We start from the raw sequence: 11536 nt of genomic DNA, 5'->3' as shown, positions 1-11536 counted from the left end.
AGTTTTTAGGTCTGCGACGTTGCCTAAAAACCTCGAAAAAAATGAGAAAAAGTTATCTTAATTGCTGATGATTTCTGTCATAAGCTATTTGTTTTATTTAGAAAAAATGGTTCGTTGACCGATTTCAAGAGTTTTATCGTTTCGCAGCTGCAGAGATAGGCACGTAACAGAGTTCACGCTTCACGCCGCTAGTGACGTGACTATATCGATATCGATGGACCGTTTTATTGTCGATTATTGATTTTTGTGGTTTTTACCATTGTATACCGTCGAAGTTGGTTTATGGTTTTGAGATGTGGCCATTTTTCTCTTTTTATGGGTATTTGGAGAAATAACATCAGTTTCGGTAAATGTTTACGGTCAAATATACAAGGCCAAAGGTGAAAGCTTAATATTTTTGTTTGTGTTTTGATTTTTATTTAGCACTTTTATTTTTAGTTTAAAAATGCATTTGTTTTTTGTAAAACAAATATGTATGCAAATTAGCAGTAAATTATAAATTTCATAATTTTCTTAACGTTAATAGCTATAAGTATGAGCTTTATCAACAGTAGTTAAAATGCATTGATCTGATTTGATGGTAATCCAGGAATAAATGCAACAATAAATGTCTTAATTACCGTCCATAGATATAAATGACTAGATATATACAGCAAAAGGCACACGCGTTAGAAAAAAAAAAATAGACCTAAAATAGGAAACTAAATTATCGTTAATTCCATCACTAAACAGCGGTCACGGTCGACATGCGAGGCCACGTCTACTCAACTTGAACGCTTCCTATATTGCCCTTCCGTAAGGGATGAGAGTCTAAGTCTCTAGTATTCTAAGCTAGTTGTAGTCACATCTCCATGATATATTAGGAAGAAATAGTTTGAGTTCTTGGCACCTACCCTACCACGTGACTTTAATTCGTTTTATACAAGAAACTTTTACTCATTTTTTAACATAGTATTCTGTATGGTGTAATTATTTTTCTATGCATTTTTTATGATATACACATTCTACATATAAATAAATTAAGCGTTAGTAAGTACCTAGTTTTGTTTACATAGTATATTATGTACGTTTGAAAGCAAAGGTATTCCGATAACATATCTTGAACCATTAAAAAGCAAATAAAACCTGCAGTAAAATAAATTCAAACAAACGACAGCCATATTGAAAACCGTGACCAATAGTTGTGTCGCGTGTTATCAGCGTGTTACTGATAAGAATTCGATTTATGAATCCTGCTTTTTGATTGGTTGAGAGAGTTACGTAATACCGTTATCAGGGTTTAGAAAAGCTTGTTAGAGTTTTAAATGGATCATGAATTATGGATATTTTATATAATATCATTACAAAATAAAAATGAATTTCAATGCTACGTTATTCCTTTTATTTTAAAGTAACTAAATGTTTGCGCTTATTTCTTTTTTTTTCACTTTTTTATCTATATACTCAAAAGAGGTTTGAAGAAATTATGTAGATAAATAGGTACCTACTATTTACGAACTGTGATAAAAGAAATTAGCAATTCTTACAAAAATAACATATGCATTGAATCTTAATCGTACACTTTATTACTTTTCATTATTCTTCAAAATAGAACGGATTTTACACGTATATTTTCTAAATAGTCAATCAATCGAATAGAGATTACTATTCAAATTCAGCTTCATTTAAGTTCTGTGATAATAACCTAACATTTTTACAAGCTCCTTATTCAATAGACTTATTTCCATAATCATGCCTCTGGCTATTCTTATGTACCTAACGCTTTATTTAAAAATATTGACACATCGTATTATAATTGCGTTTGTTCTTCACTTGCTATTTGAGTAAAAGTAATTATTTTTATGAAAACAAATGAGATACAAGAATAACGCACAACACTCGAGCGGGAACGTCTAATTAACTAAAATAAGGCACAAGTCAGTGAGCACGGTAAATTTAGCAGAATAAACATTGAGGACGCGTGTTTTACATTCATAATAAGTGGTAATTCTGTTGCCTTGTGCAAAGCAACTTTTTACGAACCAAAAATAATCTCTTAGTAGATAGATAATTAATAACTGAACTCATTTTAGCTCAAGTTTGCGCACGATGATAGATAAAACAACGAGGAATTGAAAAAAAAATATATAGCTGTCGGCGCTTGTGTAAACATATTATTATTTTAATTAATAGCACCTAAACAAATCTACATTGTGTTAACTAAATTACTTTAAAGTTTTAATCATCGCACATACATTGTTTTTCAATGTTAGGTAATTCAAGAATTGGTCAGTTTATTTGGAACATTTAAACAACTACATATTTAGTCAATATTACGAATGAAAACGCAAAATAAATATAATTAACGTTTAATGTTTATATACATGTGTTTTAAGAATGTTTAAATCGCTCTATAATAATTTACTTTTACCTTTCGATACGCCAATTGATTGTAGATGGCGCATGCAGAGCGCGCAGTGTGGTCGCTCCTTCAGCGACGCCATCTTCTCTTTTGTTTTTTTTTTCTGTATGTATTCCATTTTCAAACATTTGCTTTCAATGAACAGTTTGGAATTGAAATCAACGCAATATTTTTGAATGTTTTTGCTGCGGAGACTGGAATTGTTTCATGCGAGTATCAGTTTGAGCAGCGTAATGTTACAAGTATTTTTTAAGTTATAATCGAGTATTAATTTAATAAACTCCACGAAACATCTCCATCTATATTGAATGAACAATATGTATTTTCTTGTGTTTGATTTTACGCAAGTATCATACATTTAGAAATTAAAAACTATGTAACGGATTTTAAACGCGATTTATTCATTATATTATTAATCCGACATTTCGAATACTTTACAGCGAGCGTGGTCACGGGGAGACAAAAGGGTTAATAATATAATGAATAAATCACGTTTACTAGCGTTTTTTACAAAAAATTTACATGTAAATATTAATTATTGAGCAATTTTATTAATTTACAAAAATATATATTCAAGAAAAGTAGTAAACACTTTAAAATATTACAGTTCATTCAAAATAAAATATCGACAACTTATTCGAAACTATAAACGTCGTGTAATTCAAACGGAAACCGCGTGCAAAAACCATTTTCCATAAAATTAAAGTGATAATCCAATTTTTGGGTATACCGGTCGAAACTCGGCAAGGGATCAAAATTTTGCGTACATCTCGCATATGGCGCATGACATAATAAAGTTTATGGCGGAACGACAACGAAACAAAAAGGTTTTGTACAACTGTTCAGTGTTTAAGTATCGGTAAGGTTAGGTATATTGTGTCGCGCGCGGCGGGGAGGCGGCCGCCCGCTGGGCCCTCTCAACTCTGAGCCCAAATTACTAGTTCACCTCACTCACCTTACGAGACTTGTAGCCCATTTTAGCATACTTATGGATAGATTACTTGGTAAATTTTTACGATATGTTATAACAAATGAAAAATATATGCACATTCGTAAAAGAATACTTATGACTGAACAGATTCAGCGAAACTTCTAACTGAAACGTATTTAAAGAGTCATTTTAAAATTATATCAATCAATTTTATTATCTCTAAACAATTTTAATAGTTAGCATTACAGATATAACTCTATGCACAAAAAATGTATTACAGTGATACTTAACCTACAAAACTAACTGTAACCGATTTATTAACCGATATAACTAAAAACGTAAGTATATTTCAAACAAATCTACTCATTAGCGCAAGGGGGCGCCTTCAGGTAAGCTCGGATATTTATACTACGGCCTGAGAACAATACACAACAAACTTATTAATCATCTTCACCCGGTGAATGTACGATAATAGACAATGATTTGTTTTTATAACAGAGTGGCCTTTGTATTTCCCGCCTTTTTTCGTACTTGAAACGTAGATATTTAATTTAAATAGCCTACTTTGTAAGCGCGTTTTGAATTTGCACTATTTTTCTTTGCCTAGCAGCTTTGTAGACATGTTGAATAATAACCGTTTTTTATAATTCCTTTAAAGAGTTTGCGTCGATTTAGTAAAAATGGTTATCTATTAACTATAGGTATTTACTAGCCATTGTTTGTATCAAAGTATTAACGGTTATGTAATATGAATGTTGATTTATATTTATTACTTCAGGAATATTGAATATTTACTTCAAATATAACCTACTTCGCTACAATGTATTTAAGTCTCACTATAAAGTAGTATAATGAACGTTATGGTATTTTGTTATTTATGCCAGTCGTGATAATCTATATTATCTGAAATTCTATTATTTCAAGTAAAATTTAATCCATATTAATTTTTGGTTTATGTTACAAAACATAGCGCTAATTACCAGTTTAAATTTGGAAGAAGAAATATTCGTTATGTTTTGGATTTTCCCTTGAAGAATGAAAGTTGTCATAACATTGTAAGTTACGTTTTAAATTTAGCATAGTCAACAATAACCAGCGCAGAGGAGTTACAACCGAAGGCTATCAGTACCTAAAAGTGAGTATTCATAGTCCAAGGGAGAGTCCTGAAACCCGGAGCAAAAAAAAATAGATGACTTTAGTGATAAGCTTATTTTAAAAGCGTGGATCAGAATCAACCATTTAATCTATACATAATATCTGTATTAAATTAAAAAAACGATAAATTAATAAAAGTAGGTACTCAATCAAGCCTTGTCTTAAAAAAAATTCCAACCTTGTTAAACTTAGATATTGTTATATTGATTACTGAGTTCTTTCGGCACGTGTGACCAGGAGATATATTTGTAAAACTGCTAGTATTCGTTCCAAGATATTAGAAATAAGGGTCAAAGCACTCCAAAGGTGACGATACGGTAAAGGCGCGCGGCCCCTTCGCCCCGGGACGCCGGCCGTACAAGCAAACTGGTGTTAAACGCTATATTTCATACAACCACTGCTGCGAACATTCGTTAAATGCATCTCGGACGCTTTATAATGATCGTAAAACCTCAACATTAAACACAATTAACGTACGGAGACACGATCGGAACGGTCTTAGAGGCCATGCGACATAGCCCCTTTTTACATCTGTGGCTAATATATGACACTGAATAACACCTTAAGTTTCAATGTTATGCATTTACAAACAATAATTTTTGGGACATTGAAAAATATATCGTATCCATTGCGTTATATATATACCTTATACATAATTAGAGTCAATAGATTCTGGCTAAATATGAAACTACTTCACATAAATTCTATTTAATTATAAAGAATTAACGTCATATTATGAAAAGGAATTATATACAAAAAGTGTATATTAATGGCAACTACAACGTCAGGTCTTGTCAAAACAGTGATCATTATAATCAAGTGATTATACGTAATAGCTCTAATGTTTAATTTTTTTGTCCAAATTTGATATCGTCTACGAGCGATTAAGTAATAAACATAATTGTTTCGGACGTAACGGGACTATTTAGAAAAAAGCCTGGGAATATACAGTTAGAAACATTGCTTAAAGTAAGTATAGTGAAAAATTACAATAATACCTAGTGTCAAACGTTGGTACGGATTAAAATTATAACGAAATATTTAAAACTATCGCATTCAAAATGTGTACACTTAATTTAGTCAATAAGAAAGGACAATAAAAAAGGTCAAAAATAGGAATCTGATTTTATAGATAGCCATGCTTTTATCACCAAATTTAGCCTACGTCTTTGTATGACTGATATTCACATGCACAGACGCCCATATTTAAACTTACTTATCTCTCTTATCCTACTAATATTATAAATGCGAAAGTTTGTAAGGATGTGTGTGTGTGTTTTGTTGCTAATACTATATATATTTTACTTCATTTCAAAAACTGCCATTTGCGTCACTATGGTCTCTTTTTATCAAAGTCTGTTTTATTCGAGAGATCGCGTGGGTGTAGTATATATTATTTGCTCTACAATATAACTTTGTTTCCACTAAGCTTACTTATTTATAAACAATAACGGTCTTTAACAAACTTTCACTCGAGCTGAATTCTTGTTTTTATTCACGTTAGCTTTTAAATAAACGATGTGGAACAGTAAGATTGTTTCTTTGCAATAAGGGGTCTCTCCTTTAATAATTTTTTAAGCCGACCCTGTTTGCTATGAGTGTATTTATGATATAAAACAGCCTATTAAGTTTTTGAGCATGAGACTAGATACCGTCATTTAATTAACTACATACAGAAGCTAAGAAAGTCATGTGGTGATCCTTTTTTATGACTATGTATTATCTGTGGCTGGTAACTTTCAAATTGCGAATATTCGCTCTTACTTATTTAAAAAAAAAAGAACACCATGCTTCTATAATAATGACACGTCAGACGCGGCAACAAACCGGCCGTTACGAATTCAAATAAATACGGTCAATATAAATAGATGAGAAAATTGTGTTTAAATCGCGTGTGAAATAGACAATATATTTGAATTATGTACGTTAACTTGTGTACAATCCGTTTGATACAGTGTAAATAAATTTGTTAAATTTACACAACGACGTGAAAGGAGGATGTTCTAAAAACCTTGAGGCTTTTGTCATTTGCTAGAATAACAAAAAATTCTTGATAAGAATTGCCAAATTTGCATACAATTATAGATTAGCAATGGTATCATTTTGATGATGTTTTTTTTAAACTTGGATATCGTATTTTGAATGTATCAATTCTCTACTTCAAGGACTTAAACATACAAATGCAATAGAAATATAATCTTCGAAAACATGAACCAAAAAAGTAATATCTCAACTGGTTTTCATTTGCCAGTCTTTGTCGTTGCGAGTTGATTAATAACTACTTAAATGTTTGATGGGAATACCGCAATAATTACATTATATAAAGAAAATCTTTCTTATATACATTAAATATTTGATATTATTTTAGAAAAAGTTCTTAAACGCAGAAGTTAAAAGCAACAGTTATGAAGCTTTGATTGACACGCATGCACCACGCTGGTCGCTACGTGTTAACATAACGTTAGAACTGCAGTATTTCCCACCTGTACCATGACCTACAAAGCATCGAGTATGCAAAACGGCATGAATGTCATTGTCAAGTGTTAGTGCATGTCTCACACAATCCTAACAGGCGAGACCAAATATAATGGCTCTCACACACGAGAGTACGAAGTCGTTAGAGATTAGTCGCGCGCGCGCACGCGACTCGTTCATAACGCGGCGTAACGCACAACGATCGTCTGGTCATGATTTTATAATTCTTACACAGATTTAAAAGAAACATTTAGTTTAATTACCGTCGCAGTATATTTGGATTACTTAAGCAAGGACATGACAGAATGCGATACACGTACTCGACAGATTTGCGTGTCAGAAAAGTTTTAACTTCTCTAAGTTAGTATAATATAGTATGAGAATAATGTAGTTCTACATATACTCAAGATAGATTTATTTATAAACAAAAAACACCTACGTATTTCATGCAGTATATACAAACGCTTATATCTAGAGTTAGAAAAGGTAATTGAAAAACTCCCTTTCCCAAAGCTTGCTCGCAATATACGCTACAAAGTGCAACACACTCCTAATGATATTAACAACAAAGAACACGGTTTCATAAACTGGCTGCGGTTTTTGCATTACACAATGTACTTACGCGTGAAATAAACCAATGTACGAACAAACATTTTGCGACCACAATCTCACGCGGCCTCGTAAATATATAAAAATGTTTTGTAACACACCGACAAAGTGATATGTTTTCACTTTTATTGCTTATTAAGCTTACAAAGTTCGTTTACGCGATTTTGTATTGACGCGGTTTCGTGCTATTCAACAAATAAATAGGTTTGTGGAAAAATTGTTAGGTGTTTTGTGGTATCGAGATAGGCAGTGTGTTGCAATGGCTCTCGTAAATGAAATTGTAAAGTGTATCGAGTATATTTGAACTTTATGTATTGAAACTTATTTCGCCTTTAATTTGATTAAATAATTTTGTCTCTTTAACGTATCCAAAAATTGCAACCATGGATTGAATTAGCAATCCACTTTCTGACATGTATATAATAGAAGGATTATACACAAAAATAATTTACGAATGCACTTTTTTGTCTGCAGGTGTGGTTTCAAAATAAGCGTTCAAAAGAGAGACGTTTAAAGCAACTAACATCAATGGGGAGAGGACCTTTCTTCGGTTCCTCACGCAAGATGCGAGGGTTCCCCATGAACCTGTCGCCGGGAGGTCTGGAAGAAGGGCCTCCGGGGTTCCCATACTTCGCGACAGCAGATGGCAAGTTCGAGTTTGGTTATGGTCCGCCGTTCCACCATGATGCACCGTTCTTCCATCCACCACCTTCGATGCCGTTTAATCAGCCAGGTTGGTAGACTTCGAAACTTAGATAAATTATCTGAGCAACGCTATTTATCATCAGTACGATAAAAATTATATGAACGAAAATTCCTTTAAAAATATCCAAAATTGAGATTATTAACAATACTATAATAGTATTGTTATATACGCGTACAATTTAATAGATCCCTAATGCCGCTAAATATTTCTAAGTACAAAGCATAACGATTTTGTAAAAACAATTTTTTACCAACGCCTATCATAATGTGCCAGGAGTTTAACGGGAGCAGGTCGTTTCGCAGGCGGAATGGAGTCGCTGCCAGGCGGCGAATTCCCCGAGCAATTCCCGCCACCTGACCACCTGGTGCTGCCGCGGCCCTCATCCCCCGAGTTCACGTTCGGCGACGCGCCCCCGCCCCTCCACCCCGAGGGCTTGGTGTGGTAGCTGAAGCCGGAGCCGCGTGACTACCACGACTGATGCGGCTCGATTGGCTATACTGTGGACTGATATAACGTTACGTTACGATCGATGAATAACGAAAACGATACCGGTTTTCTTGTGTTATCTGTGAACGTTTCGTTTCCCCGGGTTTATGTTCTGTGCATTTTTACGTTTACGCGCCTTCGTGATTCGTGAATGGACACTGTTTTTCAAGGGTACGAATTGTGGTTACTCCATTTTAATGTTGTAAATTAAATATCATTAGCATTTTATGCACGTAACGTTTTGTGATTAAATTGTGAATAGTGTACAGAAATAAAATTTTATAATATATCATAAGATAAATCAAATGCATAATTTATTTAGTAGGTATTAGAACGTGGTCGTTATACAAAATCATTTTGGTTCCTATTTTAAGATAGTTTATACGCATTATCTTTTGTGTATTTATTAATTATGTTTTATTAGCATATTAGGTAAATTGAAATAGTAAGAAGTACATATTACGGGACATACTACAAAGTAATGATTTATAAAAACAATTGATTGTAAATATTCATAAATGTGCGTTACTATCGAGTGTATTATCACATCTTTTAATAGAAATTATTTTGACATTACAATTTTGAACATTTGACTTAATTTTTATTTATTAATTTTTCAACTTTTAAACATTGCTTTTTTAATGTAATAAACATTGATTATTTTTTAACATTATCACCTATTTGTTTGACTGTAAAAATGTAAGATATTTATTATTATAGTGGTATTTTCATCGCAATTCCATAATTAAGGGATCATTGTATTTAATAATAAAGTACGTTTTCCAAGTGTACTGAATCAAAAATAATGTATTATTTAAATTAAGGTATTAGTTACGTTAAAAAAGATATAGTCTTTTTGGATTCATTAAATAATAAAAAAACACCTTAAAATGGCAACCGAGTTATATTTATTTGTATTTTAAAGATTTTTCATTCAGTACACAGAGAAATGTGTATAAAACAGGATCGCATAAATGTATGTATGTTTGTACTTTACTATAAGTGTTAATATCAAGTACTTACATACTGTTGTCTATCTGTATTTAGTAAATTAATAAAATATAATGGAATTGTCTGTAAGATTAAAATCTATTCGATAATTGGTTTATTTTATTTTTTATATTAACCTGAACTATTTCCCGACAACAGATTACAGAATACAAAATTTATGAGAAAAATTGAGTATTGTTGTAGGTTTCAAAGTATGAATTAATTACAAGTATTAATTAAATTTGTTTGTTTGTCTAAATGCATAAAATTTATTATGAATAATATTAAGATCATTATTATAAGAAATACACAAAAATGCTCTAGAGAAATGGTGAAAGTGAATAAAAACAACTTTAATCACACTATGCTACTCACAGAAATTAAATGGTACTATGAACATTATCACTACTGCAATAGTGAATGCTACTGTATTTCAATTGGAAATTATTATTGACTAGCTGATCCGGCGAATTTCGCAACTCCAAAAACAATATTTTTGGAACATTTACCTTAAAAACAAAGATAAAATCTTTTATACCTACCCTGGATTATGAAGGAAAGTTATTAATATCGCCTCCGCTATTCTCGAGTTGTAGCGAGAATAACGAACAGCAATTGATTTTTATATATATAGATTTATTAAGCTCGTCTCTATTTACTACATAAGTCAGTTCGTGTAATTTCATTAATAATACATACCTTGGCTACAAAAGAAACGGTGAAGGTAAACATCAATTCATCAAAAGTTCGACGACATGTTTCATCTGTCAATCCGCACTTGGCCAGCGTGGTGGATTATGGCCTGAACCCTCATAGGAGGCTTGTGTCCCAGCAGTGGGAACATATATGGGCTGATGATGGTGATGATGATTATGACCTTGGCTACATAAAGCATAATATACGTAATAACTGCTACATAATTAACAACCTTACAATTCTACCGAAAAATCTTTGAAAAATCTAGGTCTCAATTTATTTACTCCACAAGGACCAATGAGGCCATATACTTCTGAAAAGAGACAGATCGTGGCCAACGGATCGTACTTCCTAATACCTACTTTATAATTTGACTGATAAATCTATTTTAAAAAAATTGTTTTAGTTACATTTTGATGCAATATGTATACAAGCAATATGTATCTATGAAGGTTTTATTGCTTGTTTATCGGTTTTGATTTAATATAAAAACTACTCTACCGATTTCTAAACATATCTAACAAGACATCTCTAGATCTTTACCGGATAATTGAGGCTATTTATTTATCCGTGTTAACCGAATGAAGTGCGAATGAATGGCTAATGACAGCTATTGACATGAATGAAAATGTGAAATGCTACGATTAGTTAAGGGACACATTAATGTGTTAAACTCTTTGTTTAGATAAGACTATTTTTGGAAGAAAAACAATCCTTACTAATAGTGCAGCAACAATTGAGAATCTTTTTTCTACAATAGATAGATAGACGGACAGCGAATACTAATATATATTATATAGCGTTTTTGGGTATTGAACCCAAAAAACAACGCTATTTTATTTGAAGCGTACATAAAATAGAATTATTAATCATACAATAAGTTCTGATGTTAGCTGAGCATGACATGAAATAACAATCGTGGCTTTAATATGAATACTTATGTAGCTTATTTTTTATCTTTAATCAAATATTATTAATCCTACTCAAACAGTTCTGTCAATCCCTATAGTCAGGATCCCCATATTGAGTGTTTTCTGATTACTGACGGTATACTTGCGAGAAGTAACGTAACTAGTACAGTAACGTT

General features: G+C 32.2%; 1 protein-coding gene across 4 annotated transcripts in view; it reads left to right on the top strand.

Moving 5' to 3' along the window:
* The window catches only part of LOC119834277 (LIM/homeobox protein Lhx5), a 47391-nt gene extending 37743 nt beyond the window's left edge, over positions 1–9648 (top strand). For 3 of the 4 annotated variants that reach the window (XM_038358640.1, XM_038358632.1, XM_038358616.1), the window contains exons 6-7: positions 8046–8304; positions 8568–9648. In XM_038358640.1, coding sequence (XP_038214568.1) covers positions 8046–8304; positions 8568–8722 — 414 coding nt within the window. In that variant the 3' untranslated portion in view covers positions 8723–9648. The remainder of the gene's footprint in view (positions 1–8045; positions 8305–8567) is intronic. The other variant, XM_038358624.1, reaches the window with a different exon arrangement.
* The last annotated feature ends 1888 nt before the right edge of the window (positions 9649–11536 follow it).

Source organism: Zerene cesonia, chromosome 2 (genome assembly GCF_012273895.1).
Source record: "Zerene cesonia ecotype Mississippi chromosome 2, Zerene_cesonia_1.1, whole genome shotgun sequence".
NCBI classification, from domain to species: domain Eukaryota; kingdom Metazoa; phylum Arthropoda; class Insecta; order Lepidoptera; family Pieridae; genus Zerene; species Zerene cesonia.
This window is presented reverse-complemented; position numbering and strand designations above follow the sequence as displayed.